Source organism: Corvus brachyrhynchos, unplaced genomic scaffold, assembly GCF_000691975.1.
Source record: "Corvus brachyrhynchos isolate BGI_N302 unplaced genomic scaffold, ASM69197v1 scaffold54, whole genome shotgun sequence".
Taxonomy (NCBI): Eukaryota; Metazoa; Chordata; class Aves; order Passeriformes; family Corvidae; genus Corvus; species Corvus brachyrhynchos.
Window position 1 is genome coordinate 717179 of NW_008237902.1, and position 16742 is coordinate 733920.

The window sequence follows — 16742 nt, forward strand, 5'->3', positions numbered from 1 at the left end:
ACCATACTTACAATTTGGACAATTTTTGCCCGTTCTCTCTGCCCGATAACACCTGTACCTCAACTATCTTTGTAAACAAACTGCAAAATAGGACACGATGATAGTAAAATCACCTTCAGACAAATAAGACGAAGCCAAGACTACAAATTATTAAATCCAAGCACAGAGTGATACCATTGTATAAAGTGTGTTCTCATAAAGGAAAAGGAAACTGTTTCCCCATAAGCAATTGCCTTCTAAACAATCATTAATGAAATTGGAATATTTCATTTTAAAGAAATGTAGTTAAGACTAAAATCATCACAGAGTAAACAGATTGCTTAGACAAAAGCTTAGCCACTCTGTATGTTACTATTAATTAGAAATATTATAAAGGCTTGTCTGACTGCGTGTGTAGGGTCTAAGGATTTATAATTCAGCTCCAAATTTGAGGTTTGACTGTCCAAGCTAATCCCAAGGACTGCTGCGGAGAGGTTGCATCAGGACACCCGCAGGGATGGTTAAACCACAATTTTGAGTGACCAACCCAGTCTTCAGAGTTTGACCCTCTGTCTGAAAAAATTACTAAATGTTAAACCATGGATATTTCAATATTTGGGGCATAAAGACCTACGGTGGTTGCCCAGAAGCTTTCTAATATTTATTTATTTATTGTGTTGCAGGATATTTTAGTGGTTTTGTGTGGATGTTGGACTCCTGTTTGACAGAGATGGACTTGAGCCAAATAATTCAGATTTCAGTAATTTAGTAAAGATTCTCATTCTAGTCCACATCTAAGACAGCTGCTTTAGAGAAAACAGATAACATTATTTTTTTGATTTACATGCAGCCCATTAAACTGAATTACAAAAAAATGCAATTCTTCAGAGGAAAATTAATGTAGAAAGGTCCCTGTTGGGTCAGTGGAAGCTACAAAATATGCAAGGATATATATTTGGAATGAGGTGGTGATATCACAAATACCATCTCCTTTCTTCTGCACTAATAAGGAATTAGAAATTGAAAAAACCAAGAACTAATTTGCCACAATGCTGCATAAAAAGTTACAACCTCTCTTGGAATGATCAATTAATCTCTAGGCTATACTCATTTATACCTCTATAGACTGAGAATATCTCAACCAAAAGCAACCGGCTCAACGTTTTTGATGGAACTATTCCAGATTTATACTGGAGTAACTAAAGATGGAATTTAGTCCTTAAGATATCAAAGAAAAAAACCCAAACAACCAAGAAACTGGAAAAAGATGCATTTGAAACATATAAAGTCTTATTTGTTCCTGTACTTTACTGAAAAGGTTTGGGCTTTTTTTTTTCCCCTCACACTGGGAAGTTTTAGCTTAACACCACAGTGATATGCACTATAATTTATTTCACTGTCAGGTTTCCAAAGATTTCACAAACATTTTCTTGGAATAAATGTTAGGGAAATATTCCCAAAAATGCAGAAATCAATATCCATGAGAAAAAACTATATGGAACCAGTCTTATTTATTTGACTTTGTTTATGATGAGAGAAATTTTAGTGCTCTAATTATCATTATCAGCACACAAACACCTGCTGTTACTAGATGGTGTTTCTATTAACACAGTGTGCCACTTCAATAGTTTTCTGTCGGCAATCCAAAATCAAATTACTTCTTGTCTGAAAATGATTGTTACTTGCTGACACGAAGTGCTTACTGTGTCTGTCATTTTCTAACCTTTTATTTATGCCAAAAAAAAAATCAATAGCCATTTTAACATTTTGTTTAATACTGTTTATGAAACCAATGACCATTGAGCTGTCTCAGTGTCCTCTTATTGTTTTTGTGGGTTTCTGCATCCCAGAATCCGTTGGGATCCTGTGTCCTTTGTGTGTCCAGGTGTGAAGTTGTCTGCAGGGTCAGGGATCCAGGCGATGTCTACACTGCCCTTGGGATCAGCAACCCATTTAGATTTGGATTCTGTACTGAATTTAATGTGGAACTGAGCAATCCACAGCTACTGGTTACATGGATGAGACCCAACAAATGAATTTTTTAAATATTATTTCTATTCTAGCAGGTGACCACTCCTGGGGAAGGGGGGGAAACCTGTACTTACTGCTAAGCCTGGGCAAACATACAGCTATAAATGCTTGAGAAAACATAAGGACTCGACTCAGCCACAGAGAGCTGTCAGGGAGTTAACACAGCCTTAAAAGTTCTCTTTCAAAAGATTTCAAAAAGATTGAAAAGAATATCCTACTGTTTTAAATATAATTACACCACAACACAGTTATTTTTATGCAGTTCCTGTCTCCCGCTGCCTTCTGGGATTAGTCTTTATTTAGTGATGATGAGGAATTGTATCTCATGTCCTGGTTCGACCTCGGAAATCATGTCAGAAATTTTGGGTCAACGTTATTCTCTTGCTATGTTAGCTTGTTAAAGACATGCATTTACCAAAAGGGCAAATCCTGCTGGCAGGGATGTTCCCACTATAGTCAGTGTCCTTTCAGCTAGCACCTGAAAGCAGCAAAGTGAACAAGACGCTCTGAGTGCCTGCTCCTCCTTTCTGTGACTGCTGCCTCTAAAGCAGATGTTGTCTGCTGTATTTTGGAGCCTGTTGTAATTTGATCAAATCCATAGAAGATCATGCCAAAAAAGTGACAGATAGTCAATGGATGGTATCGTCCCTAACTTGTTATCTGTCTGGGGCCTGCTGTAATCAATGCTTCTGTGCCGAGTTCCAAAACCTTGGAGTCAGATCAAAACACAACATTTCTACAGGGGACAATTCTGTCTCCTTTTCAGGTGCATGTCAAAGCAGGCTCCACATAGGCACCTGAGTGCTTTCTGTGCATAATTGTTGAAAGAACAAAAAATATTTTAATTCCTACTCTTTGGTAAAAAAAGCACTGAGGTATCACAGATCCAAATCTGAATTTACTCTCAGGCCTAACCAAGTTTTTTGGGCTGATTTTCCTTTACAACACAATTATAATGGAAAATAAAGCAAATATGCATTTCATTTCCATTGTATAAATACTTTGTAGACATAATTCAGAACCTCAGTATGGGCATATTGAATGGTGGTGAAAAATTCAATAGTATTTGCTCAAGCTGAAAAGTGGTTTTAGATACGACGTTTGAAATCTCTCTGTATTCCTTCTTTGCAGAGCTTCGAGCTCTTAAATCATACCATTATGGCTGTTTGCACCTACATCCTAAAATATGGTCCTCATATACTGGTGCCAGAGACATTTAGACTTGTTTATTCAATTATAAAGTTTACAATTCACATTATGTGTTGTCTAATTATACAGTCCAAGTCAGTTGTATTTGGGAACAGGAAAAACACTACATGAATTCTACAACTGGCCTTTCTCCCATCAGCTCTTGCTTTTGTCCAATGCAGAAAAAGAAGATTCATGTGAGGTGAAGCAGCAAACAAAACACCCCCCAGCCACCATCACTTTTCTTCTGACTATGGCAAGAGCTTGATTTTGCTGCCTCAGTCTTGGAGCTATCGGCTTTTGCTTCCGAGAGGAGTGGGTGACACCAACAGCCATCCATGGAGAGCAGAAATATCTGTTCTTGCCTGCCTCCTGACTTTCTTTTAATCAAATATTAATTGGGTGCAGTCACTTCACTACTCACAAACAGTATCTTGCAGAAGTGAAAAAAGTTAATCTTTCATGCTTTGGGGAAAGGAATAAAGACTGATCTGCTGGTGTGAAAGCTTGCAGGCAAAATAATTGTATTGATAATAGTAATTATTATTTACAGAAACCACATAACTCAGATTTACTTGGGTACGTTCATTTAATCATGTAACAAATTAAAAAACTGAACTGCAGTACTCACACAGAAAATTTTGTAGCAAAAATATCAGATCCTACATGGTTTAGAGCTAATAAACCTACTATTTACTGATGAAGTCCAGAGGAACCCACCTAGTTTTCATGAGACATACTAAAGCTTTGAAACCTTGGGTGACCTTAATTTTGGAATGCTTTTGTTTTATCATTCCCAGAGTTTGAGACTCAAGTAAATAATTTAAAAATCTGCCTGGAAATTCAGTGTCAGAAAGAGCTTTTTTTCAAAACTAAAGCCACGAAAGCAAACATTTCCTGACAAATCTGCACCAATTTCAAATCAACCATGTCCATGACTCATACTTCATAAAATTTAAAATTATGTACTCTGCAGTTACGAAAACCTGTGAATAGCAATTTGATGCTGAAATATTTGCTGAAAGTGGATTTCAAGACTTTAAATTCTTTTAGTTGTCAGTCATTCAGACACAAGAAGTGATACAACTCATTTGGGAAACAAGACAGTGATTTCTTCAAATGAACTTCATGCACTGAGTGCTCATTTTATACAGGAAAGGAACATTAGACCTTCTCATCCATCACAACCAATAGGGGCTGGTAGTTAAATGCTACAATTCATACCCTAAACAATGTAGATTCTTGATCAAGCTTGCCAAGACCTATTATTGTAACTTAAAAATGTTCCCTTGATTCTCCTTATAAATCTAAACAACACTTGGCATATTTGAATATATTTGCTTTTGCCTATTGACCTTACAGTCCCTTTACGAAGATAACAGGATTTCCTTAGAAGTTGCCTTGGGCATTTCTGCAAGTTCAAAAGCACATAATGCACAGACAGGGATAAACCTGCTTTGAATTACTGCATCCATTCATGCTCCAGTGGTTCTGCAACCCTGATGGCAACAAATGAAGCCTGGTGTGTTGGGAATAACAGCACTTAACTTAGAAAGCACAGAAAGGGTACAGTCAGAAAGAGCCCTTGACATGTTGTTAAACATTCACCATCCTTCCTGAGCACCTACACCACTAACACAGACCAAACAGGAGTCACAGAGCAACAGGGGAAGTTGACAGAACCACATTATTGCCACCACGAGAGACACCCCAGTCATTGCACCGTGTTGGCGTTTTGATAGAATGAACAGGGGATTCAAGGCAAGATTCTCTCCCTTTGCCAGGAGGTTCTGAAGAACTGAAACCGTTTGTCTCTTATCCGAAGTTATTTATGGTGGGTTTTTTGGAAGCTTCATTTGGTCTAAAAGTAAGTTATACTTGATGAGGACTCTACTTGCTATTGCAAAGAGGTACCTGAAAACCATCAGCAGACAAGATTCTGTTCCTTAAATAATTTTTGTCACTTAGAGACACTTTCTAGTCCTTTTCTTCTGTTGAAATTATAGCCTTATTCATTTTATAGTATTAAATCAAAGGGCATGCACACTCTGGAAGGGCAGCTAACCTCAGGGCAGTTTACAGCTGAACCTCTGTCTCTGGGTAGCCGAGCTGAAAATCAGCAGCTATCATGGAAGCATATTGTAAAGCTGGGATACTGCTGTGAATTATGAAGCACATCAAGTGTTTTGATAAATCAAAGGAATCTAAATGGGCCTAAAACAGCAAAGAGTAAAAGCATTAGGGCTTGTCTTCTTTTCCAAAATCTTCTATTAGTACCTTCACAGAGACCTGTGTTCTACCTCTCAGACTCTGATTCAAAATTCCATTTAAGAAAATGAAGAACATGATCCTGCCATCTCTTCAAAGATTTAACCTTATGGTAGAAAGATTTTATTGTTGTTATTTGCCATTAAAGGTAATAATTCTGGTGTGGTTTTCTTTTGCTTGCATTCGTGCTATGTTATTAATGTCTCCATAGTAGCAGTTAGCACTGTGAAAGGAATTCCAATTTTTAACATGATTATTCATCTTCATTTTCATCCTGAAAGCTGGGATGTTTTTGAAAGAGCTCAGGGAGGAGGAAGAAATAGGACTCAGACACTGCAGTCCATTGTTACCTCTGAGCACATAGATTGCTTTTCTTTGATGCTGCTGCCAATTTTATTCACAAGCATATAAAAAAAGGTCATGACATTTAGAATTACAGTACTTTGGAAATTAAATGTTCCTTTAAAATTTTAATTTTGGAAAGTAATTTATCATGGAATAATATTTGAATATGATTGAATGCATATGTAAAGATTAATGCAAACTGTCTTCAAACTGGAAGTTCACAACCACGTATGTTTAACCTTGTTGTATAATAGGCATAACAACGTTGAAGTGTGAGCTCGAAGAGCTGCATTTCTATTTTGCTGGAAGCATTTGCACTGTTATTCTCCTTAGTATATTTCCACTGGCATGTCTGTATAAGGCATGAGGTTTATCTCTCTATCATCTTCTACTTAACGTTACACGTCACAAACCTGGCAACTAAATAAGGAGCCAAAATGAGTCCCAAAGGTCTGCACAGTTTTTTCAAGTGAATTTTTATGTGAGAAATCAAACTACTGATTTTTCAGCTAATTCAGCAATATTAATGATATGGTTGAAGCATATGAGGAAATAAAATAATTTTGTGTGAACCCTAGAGAAAACACTAAGATACCACATAACTAACATTCTAGTCAGAAGCTCCCAAATCAGAGATCTGGGGATCTGATGAAGAGGAGATCAATGAACTGCTGTCATGACCAGGTTTTGGAGTCTCCCGTGCTCTGCCAAGGAATGGACTTACCCATCTCACCCACAGGATCATCAGATTATTTAGGTTGAAACTTTCAGATCATTGAATCCAGCCATGAACCCAGCACTGCCATGTCATCTTAAGGGGCTGGTCAGGGCTTATTTCTCCAAAGCCAGCTGACACTACTTGTTCAGCAAAAAAAGGAATCTTACAAAAGGCAGCAGTGCACTATAGAAATTTTTTTGTGGTTAGCAACTAGAATTCATCATTTTCTCATACACTAAGGAAAGCCGGCTGGGCCCCAGGCTGTAAAGGGCAGACACACACAATTCCAAATCCCTCTTCAGATACTACTAAATGGCACCTGCTTAAAATTTATGCTGGTATGTAGAATTTACTCATGTTTTCTCATGGAAACTCCTGGGAGCACTTTGTTAGAAGACTGACAAACTCTAAAATATTCAGTTTGAGACTCCATTGCACTCAGTGGGTCAATTGAAGAGACAATACCTGAAGAAAGGAGACTGAGGAAGACAAAAGAAGTCTTTAACTGGAATGTTACTGGCACATTCAGAGATCCAGTAGAAAAGCAAGTTATAAAGCACCTTTGCTATTGATTATTGGATTTTCAATTCCAAATCCTTCTGTGGACATTTCAGCACATAATAATAATAATAATAAATAATAATAATAATAATAATAATAATAATAGTAATATCCTTGACACCTTGTCATAGCAGGAGCATTGCTAGTTCAAGTTTGGCCACTTAAAAAAGCCTTCAGGAAAGTTGCTCTGCAGATCACCCAATTCATTAAATAAATGCTTTGTTGGCTGGAGTTAAAGTTTTGAGTCAAGCAAAACAAAAGCCTGGGTTTCAGAATACATATACCCTGTCAAATTGCATTTATCAAGATAAGGGTTATTAGAATCTTTTTTCTCTTGTGTGAATGAAATTGTAAGCTTGAAATGTCACTGAAGATTTATTAATCTGATACTCTTTCTGATAAGGGCAAAGAAATAGAAAGGGCAGAGAAAAAGAAATATTTCTTGTAGCCTGATAAGGGCTAAAAGAAATAGAAAATATGAATAAGGCAATTTATCAGTGGGCATTCTGTAACCAAAAGATTCAAGCCACACAAAGCGATACTACAGTTATATATCAACTTCAGAACATTGCCATCTACAACACTTGCTCAAAGTTTGAGAGCTGAGCAGAAAAATGTTTGCAATTTTCAAAAAATTATATGAAACCTGAATTTTCAAAAAATAGGCTGGAGTAACACTTGTTCTAGAAGTACATGGAGGCCTAATGTGAGCACTGGTGCTGTGCTAGAGTATACAATGTGTGCAGGGAGAACCACCAGCAGGATCATCAGTGTTTTCAGCTGAGGGGACAGGGCCTGAACTAATCTGAAGAAGAAATGTTATTTAAACATTTCTTCCCTGTTTCTGTGCCTGCTACTGGTAGAACATGTCCACAGTGGGAAGGAGAAAGAGTGAAGAGAGGTTCACATATATTTGGGGTCCAACAGACCAGTGTTAAAGCTTCCTGTTTGTTATACTCCATGTGATGCGCAAGACAAACAAACACATTTCACTGCTTAACCTGACAGAGCAAACCCTGCCTAAGTCACCACTTTGCCTTTGTGAGCTCCCAATACAGGCAGGAGCCCAGCAGCAGCCAGTGAGTTAAAACTTTCAGCACTCCTGAGAGAGAAGACACCACCAGACTCAAAACCAGGCCTAAACCCAGGCTCATGCTCACTGTGCCAGCTCACCAAACATCTGCACTCATACCAGGAAAACACAGCCACAGGAAACAAACTTCTTCCTTCCAAAGGGCTTTCCTCATAGCAGGGAGGAAACTCTTAGACAGAACCTGGCTGTGACATTTCCCCTTCTGCTGCTGGAGTTCTGCTTTTAGTCAGTCTCTTCTGATAGAACTAATTCCCTTTGGATGAGGTCACTCTGAGACAGTTTATGCTTGCTTCCTTGGAAAAGACCTGGGGGAGTGAATTAGTTCACCAGGCTTTCAGACCTATAGAGAGAACTCACCAGAGAGCTGGCAGGGAAAAAGGCCATTTGTGCTGAGACTCCAACCTTCAGTTTGATACAGCATCATTTGCAATGACTTTGTTATTGAAACAGATCTATACATGAACACAGATACATATGTCTATTTAACATATATTTGACTTTTAATGGTAACATTAATAACAATAAAAATTAAAATGATAATTCAGATCCCATGTAATACACGTGTGACTTTAAACCACTTTTTAGTTAACACACAGTCTACTGATTTTTTTAACTCACAAAATAATGAACCATCAAGTAGTATTTTTTCATTTCTACCTTCTTTTACAATTCTTCAATATTTCCATTTGAAATATTTGCACTTAAAATTGAGGATCATTAGACAGAATTTAGTTTTCCTATGAGACTCTCTCAAATAGGAGTTAGTTTTGCAGCAATTAATGTGTTTGAAAGCACCACCTGCTTAGAAAATGATTAGTTGTACCTTACCTCTTTCTCAGAAAGCCTTACACAGAAAATATACCAGTTAAGAAAAGTCTTTCTTACATTTTTCTAAGAACATAGTAGAAGCCAATTAATCTGCCAAGATTTCATTAACAGCTCAACTTACCAGTCTTCTCTATCTTGTGTTTTAAACTTTCAGGTCCTGGAAGGCAGGGACAGGGACCTTCACATCGAGCTGTGATGGTTTTGCCAGAAGTACATGCATGAAACTCCATCTTGCACTAGAAGCATAAAAAAGAGCAAGAATACTAATTAGGACAAGACATAAAATAGCAGCTTTGGATTAAATGAGAAATTTTGTTATCAGTAATGTCATTGGATAGATTGCAAAACTTCAGTCTCTATTGCAAATACTTTTATAACATAACACTGACTATTCCTAGCCTTTGCTGTTTGCATTACATACATTTTAGTTCTGACTTTCCTCCAAGAGCTTTATGCCTGTGTAGTTGCCCTCCCTTCAGTGACTGCCCCGTGGTTATTTCCCCATTCTGTGCCCAGAAGCACCAGTGGCTGGAGACTGGACTCACGTAGTAATAAATGAAGTGAAAGAAAACAGCACAAGGCAGCAGAAACACAAATGTTCTCTTTGGCTTGATACCTAATGAACCAAATTCAGCTCCGTTTTTTGTCTTATTCAAGCACTGCTTTTACCAGACCAGAATCCAAGGGCTTTTGATACACAGGGGACCATTGCCTGTGGCGCCCGGGCTGGCCCTCCTTCCTGCAGGGATTGCCCCCTGCCAAGGAAAATGAGAATGCCGGGCAGTAAAATCCCTTTGATCTGAATTTTAGTAATGATTAATGGTATGATTCATTTAAAAGCAGGCCAACATGTTTACACAGTGGGACACAATGTATTTTGACACAGCTGAAGGACACAGAGCCTGAGTCCATGGTGTTACCATGGAGGACGCAGTGGGCAACTGGAGCTCACTGAGCAACAGCCACTGCTGAAATGCACAGCATCAGCCCCTGTAATTCTGGTACAGTGGAAGCCAAGAGAACAGAGAAGAATGTTGTTACAAGATAAACCCCTCTTGCTTTGAAAGTATTGCAAATATCTTGGCTTTGCCTGCGTTTGTTTTTGTTAGAAGGGCTCATCTTTGCCCAGGCTTTAATCTAGCAGCAGGAGTCCATTATGCTGTGCCTACATCCCACCCTGCTGACATTATCCCCCCGCCATTCTCAACTTCAGTGCATCAGGGTGCTTCTGTGCTCTCTGTGATGTCCTGCCCTTCTCACTTAGAAAATGCATGGCCACACATGAACGTGTGCAAGCTTAGCTTGCATTTTATACCGATTTCTTGCAAGACTGAAGGAATATATGTACTTATTTTTCAACTGTTTGCTCCACAAATACACTTTGCACAGAGCACAAAGACATGAGAGACAATATCAGGAGGAAAGGAGAACAGGAGGAAGGAGAACACTGAGTGCAGTCCTGAAGGCAATGACTTTCTGCAGCAGATTCTGATAGTCAATGCGTTATTGAGAACACAGGCATAAATCTTCTTGCTGCAGCTGGAGTTGAAAATTTAATCCCTTACAGAACATCAATTACTTACATATTTTATTATGCATAATAAATGTAAATTATGTATCTAAGCATTAGCAATTATACTTCAAATACCAACCTTTAAGATGGTACAGCCTATTTCAAGCCCATTATTACGTGCAGTTAAAAAAGAAAGAGCTTTATACTTACAAACAGCAAGACAAGTTTTTCCTCAGCTTTCCATACAATTGATAAAAATGACAACCAAAAAGGTAAACATAAACCAAAAAAGAAAGGGTTCCTTAGAAGGGTTGTATTATGTGAGGGCAAGGAGGAGAGGCCAGCTTGAAGATCACAACGCTGCAGTCACATGTGAGTAAGTTTACACCCATGATTAACCACATTATATTCCCACCATGCTTGTTTGGGATGTTTGGTGTTGGGGGATGAAGATTAAAGAACTCCATCATTTTAAATATTAATTTAGGGTTATACTAATTACTTTTCAACGCCTCATCACTGTATGTAACTCTTTATTCCTTCCCTAAAGGAAAACATGGAGATATCTTACTTTCCATGTGATGGTGTGCTTACTCACTATAATAACCTACACGAGTAGCTCAACTTTGGATTTAATGACTTTGCCTAAGCCTTGCTAAGTGATATTCAGAGGCAGAGCGGCCACAGAGGATGTCTTGTGGAGCAATAATGACTTTTTGGATTATTCTGCCACTGGATCTACAGCCTGTAAGGAGCCTGCTGGCTTTCTCCAGACCATGGACAATAGAATGATACACAGTACTTGGAAAAACTCTCAGTCTTTCATACCAAAGGGACATGATACATTTTGCAGAGATGAGTCACAAAGCTCCTTGCAGTTTGGGGCTGGTCCCTCTCCTTTCAGGGGACTCATTTTTCCAGTGATATGATTGGATATGCCTCGACTCTCTGCTGAGCTGCTCTAGTAGAGCTCCCTGGGTCTTGCAAGCTTTGTATTTTTCTGCAGCCTCCCTGGTGTGTGAACTGCATTTGTTTACTCTGAACCCCAAGGCCCACATAAACATCTCTAAACTCTTTTACTGCAAATGGAAAAGCAGCTCTGTTATTTGTTGCTAAATGTATATGGAGATCAATAAAATATATGAGGGGAGAAATGGTTGAACATATTCATGGAAAATTCATAAATTAATTTATTCAACTAAGATGTGGGAAATTACTGCAGAGTGTGTTTTGGTTAAAGTGTTCCCCTGAGAATCCACTACTCGTATAATGATTCCCTCTTTATTGTCAGTGAATCTACAGCAATGTGTTTTGCATAAGCATTCACATTTGAGGCAGAAAGAAAATAGCTACATAAAATTTATTCCTAGCTATTTTATTCTTGTCTGTTAGTCTTCAGCCTCCAGTCCCTGCTAGAGGAGAATCTAGATTTTTTTTAATGATATAATAAAACAGCGTATCTCTGCCTTTATACTGGCTTTCAACTTCTGGCAGCCAGGTTTTGATCTAACCTGCAAGTAAGTAATCCTGTCGAATAAGTTATTGTGATCTTTCCTGCGAGGGTGTATATTTGACTAATGAATGCTTTCATGGACAGCTTGGTACAGCCCAGTGCATTAATGCCATGAAGAGCTTTGCATCCTGACACAAGCAACACATGGATTTGCTTAAAATCCAGCCAGGTACAGCAGCACATCCTAGCCCTGGTAGCACCTTTCAGTGGCAAAGCAGGTGCAATTGAGATGTAATTGCAGGTGTCTCAGGGGGCCTGGGACATCCTGTGTGCCCAGCACTGCTCCTGTTCATAGGGCACAGAGAGGACAGACAGAGCGCTCACAGCACCCTGGGCAACCTCACAGCCTCCAAAACAAACGCTGGGCAAGGGGGTGAGGAGAGAACACTCCAGGGATCCCTCAGGGGAGGCTCTCTGAGACCCCTTTTTGGTCTTAGTGCAACAAATCAGAGAGTATCCTGAATTGGAAGGAACTCACAAGGATCATCAAAGACCCACTCCTGATTGATTCATGATTCAAAATCTATAAATGAATATTTCTTGTAGTCATGCCAATAAAGGAGAAAGTATTAGGTTCCAAACTTCTGTCCCTTCTATCATTAATTTAATAGGAATTAAACAGGAGGGTATGTAGGAATTAGCAGACAATATACATGACAAAGATAAACATGAAGTCTCGTTTGAGAAAGAGTGAACACTGAAACAGGAGGTTAAATTTTATAGTATACTAATTAAGTGTTAAACTCCTGAGATGTTACATCATATTAATGGCAGTGGCTCTAAACCCCTGTTGTTGAACAGTGCTCTTGCCTGGAAGACACTGCTTTTTTAGCACCCTACAGCTTTTTACATTTTCACCAAGAATGATTTCAGTGCAGTGCTTGTTTTATGGTGCATCTTTTGTTCACTCACAATATGTGTCTTCGAAACTACACATACAAATAACAAAAGCTCATTATTTTCTACCTTATCTTTTACCCAGCAGCTGCCACAGGCAGAAGCTAAAATTTCCTAAAATTATAGCATGTATATATTTTTAGTCCAGAGTTTCTTGATATCAATAGTGTCTCCGACATATCTGTCTTAGCAGATAATTAGAATCCATTGGAATTCAGACACCCCTTTGAGAGGGGTTGTTTGTTTACAAGCTTTACAGCAGTGCTTGCCATTGCTTCCTTAGCTGGGACTCTTATCACTATTTTCTTTATAAGCCTCTGCTTCCAGTTTTCATCAGATGGAAAAAAAATATTGTATTTGGAACACACTCAGATCAAGTATGGGTTTTTTTAAAACTTGTCACACCAAAAAAAGGTTCAGTATCTTTCCTACAAATCCCAAAAGAAATGTCAGATGATGCACTCCCATTGCATTCTTCTGAACACATACATTAAGTTTTAATGGGAATTCTCCAAACTTTTCAGGCTCTGAAAACCTGAAAATCCTGAAATAAGGATTGAGAGACAGCAGTCAACGACATGAATTCATGTTCATTAAAAAACCAGACACTAATGTGAAATTGTGAGGTGAATCTCAGATTCTGGACTGTGGGACAGGGTTGTGTAGTCCTTTAGCACCTCCCCTCCCCGCCATGGGTTCTGCTGCCGCTTTGCTGCTCTGCAAACCAGAGCCCCTCTGTCCTGGGTGTTAGCAAGGAGAAAGGCTGCCCTGGGACACAGCGCCCCAGAGTGGGCACTGAAAATACGGGCCAAGCTCTGTCCCCAGGACTGACCACTTGGGCAGGCTTCTGTAGGCATTAGTGGCTACTCCATGGCCAGACTAGCACTGTTGGTAGCTAGTGTAGTCATCTCATTTCTCTGGGTACCCTTCTGCTCACAAGAGTAAAGCTCCCCACTGCCAGGCCTCCTGCCCTGCACATGCACTGCTCCAGGATGGCAGTGGGTCATGCTATTGCCATAAAAATAAAAGGGAACTTGAGGGAAAAAAAAAATTATAATAAAAACCCACCATTTTTTTCCCTATTAAAATAGCTACCAGGCGAGCACATGGCACTTAATCTTTGCAATAAGAGCTGTACAAAGATATCCTAAAATCCTGGAGCTCTAATTAGGAGCTCTGTTCTCTGTATGAGAATACATAGTTGGTGTTGATATTAATGGGAGTTACGCATGCATACCAGTGGTAGGATAAACTCTAATTAACACAACCAATCTATTGTGTAAATACATATTAAAGCTTTTTTAAAATATGTGCTAGCTCTAGCTTTGAAGCAGATGTTATAGCTGATGGGCTCAGAAAATCCCCTCTCTGCAAGGAGTGACAGGAAGGACCTTATTATATCTCAGGTAAACAACAAATATTTGAGAATGTCTCTCACTGCACACTCAGCTGGCAGGCTGGTGGTTCATAATCTGCTAGAAAAAGAGAACAGCTTCCAGGTGGAGGCTCAAGGAGAGAGAGACACAGGTGGGAGAGCTGCAGGACTTTGCCCTCCAGGTAAAATTACCAGGGAACAGAAGGAAAGCATGAGACCCCAGCAATCTTCAAATATCAGGATAAGTCAGGAGGTCATATCAGCAACTGCAAGTGCTCCAAGCATGTGGCTCAGGTCCTTAAGACTAGGATTCCCAGTTTTAAGATTTTAAAATGTAATGATATTCTTTTTTTCTCATTTAAAAATTTTTAGCTGCTTTTTTTGTTAGATCCCAGCCATATAAAATAAAAAGTTACATGTTTTTCACTATTACAGCATACATTTAAACAACCAAGTACTATCTCCAGAGCAACAGGGGAATCAGAAGGTTCATCTACCAAGAAGAAACAATTGGTTCCTAGGCTTCAGAAAAGAACAAGCTGAGTTGCAATTGGTAGCAATCATTCCATTCAGAATGGCATTAATTGCATATTTTGTGCCTCTGCATGATTATTAGAACTGTACACACCTCTCTAAAAATAGGCTTCAACTTCTCAGGAGGAGGAGAACAGAAGGAGCTCCTCCTTTTCATCAGCTAAAGATAAAAAGTGATTTTAGAAAACAGAACTTGATTTCTCCATAGAGGTTCAGCTCAGCTCCTAAGCAGACTCCATGAGTTAATAAAGAAAGAAATAAAGAAAGAAATAAAGAAAGAAATAAAGCAATAAATAATTCATGAGGTAAATATTAAAGAGTTCATTAAAAAAAAAAAAAAAAGAGCTCTTTTCCAAACTGACTGATAGCTGAAGAGTTAGTAGGATGACTGCTTGTAGGCATGTTGAACCATCTCAGTGTTTGACTGGCAGGGCTGCAAACCAAGCAAATGATCGTGTACTCATGTTGCTGCAAACTGCTCTTACAGACAGAGCAGAATCAGCTAATTTGGGGACTTCTGGACAGAGCACTGAAGCACAAAATTCTGTTTTAATACAAAACACATTGCCCCGAGAAACAAGTGGCAATCAGCTCAGTGTGAAGCAGGAAATTTAAAAAAATGCAGTTCATTGCATGAGCTAGATGATACAGCATTCAAGGTCACAACACTGGATGTGGAGGTGAAGGACATTCAAGGGACCATTTATTAAAGCAAGGTGACAATGAAAACAAATGGGTCCCATTATGTGAACAAGCAAGAAAATAGTTCCAGGCACCAAAATCTACTGCATCATAAAGAAATTGAATTTGTTTTTACAAGTAATTTAGATGCCTATTCTGGAAACACCTAGGTCAAGGGGTGTGTGTGGGCATATCTCAGCTGGTTTATCATCTTGTAAGAAATTCGGGTCCTTATTAGAGAAGTACAGACCAAACAGGGCTGGAACTTGACACAGAAGAGTCAATTCATAAGTTGAAACATTTGTGCAATGCTGGTTTCAAATTCTCCTTCACTGGCTGATGAGACCAAGACAAGTTAAATGGGAAATAAAGACAAAGCACTTCTGTCCCTGTGAATTTTTGAGTCAAAATAAGACATCCATCCTCCCTTCTGACCAAGATTTAACTCAAAGCACCAGCCTGGCTTAAATCTGCAAACCACCCTGCTCTCCTCCCATCCTCCTCCTGTTACATACCATGCAAAGGCTGCGGCACTTTGATTTTGATGACCATTTTTGAGTACCAAGGTGTAGTGGTTTGGTCCAAAATACTCATTACTGTTTATCTTCTGTGAGATAAGAATTAGGAGAAATGCAAAGCAGGCACCAAACTTGAAAGAATATAAAGAAGTTTATTAACAGACCTAAAAGAGGGGAAAAAAAATTATACCACCTTCAGAACTCTCCTCCTCCCCCCACCTTCCTCCCTTCTCCCACTGACAATGTAAAAAGACAACCCTTAAGATGTTCAGTCTGTTTACCACTTCCATAATAACCTTGTTCAGTCCATTTAGAAAGAGAAGTCTCTTCTTGCTCATGCTATGAAAACATTATCACAACGAGACAGCCGCCCACTTCCAAATATTGTTCAGTCCATTCAGGAAGAGGAGTCTCTCTGCTCGCATGTGAGTCCCTTCCCCCGACTTGCAGCTTTTCCCGCAACTGCTTTCGAGGGTCCGCTCTTGAAGTTTTTTGGGGTACAATTTCAAGATTGAGCCGTTCAGAAACAAAAACAGAGGCCCTTCTCCTTCCCTGGGAGCAAAGGGTCTTCATCATCTTCATTGTTAGGACTATCTCTGGGAGCATCTCTAGGAACTGAGGTTTCTCCTTTCCCATTTGGAGCAAAAGTCCTCATCTGGTACATCTCTCCCTGTCCAAACTTCTCATGAAATTACAGCAG

General features: G+C 39.1%; 1 protein-coding gene across 2 annotated transcripts in view; it reads right to left on the reverse strand.

Moving 5' to 3' along the window:
* SPOCK1 (sparc/osteonectin, cwcv and kazal-like domains proteoglycan (testican) 1) overlaps positions 1-16742 on the reverse strand; it is a 279078-nt gene that overhangs the window by 49210 nt on the left and 213126 nt on the right. For both annotated transcript variants that reach the window (XM_008632635.2, XM_017732962.1), the window contains one exon: positions 9133-9247. In XM_008632635.2, coding sequence (XP_008630857.1) covers positions 9133-9247 — 115 coding nt within the window. The remainder of the gene's footprint in view (positions 1-9132; positions 9248-16742) is intronic.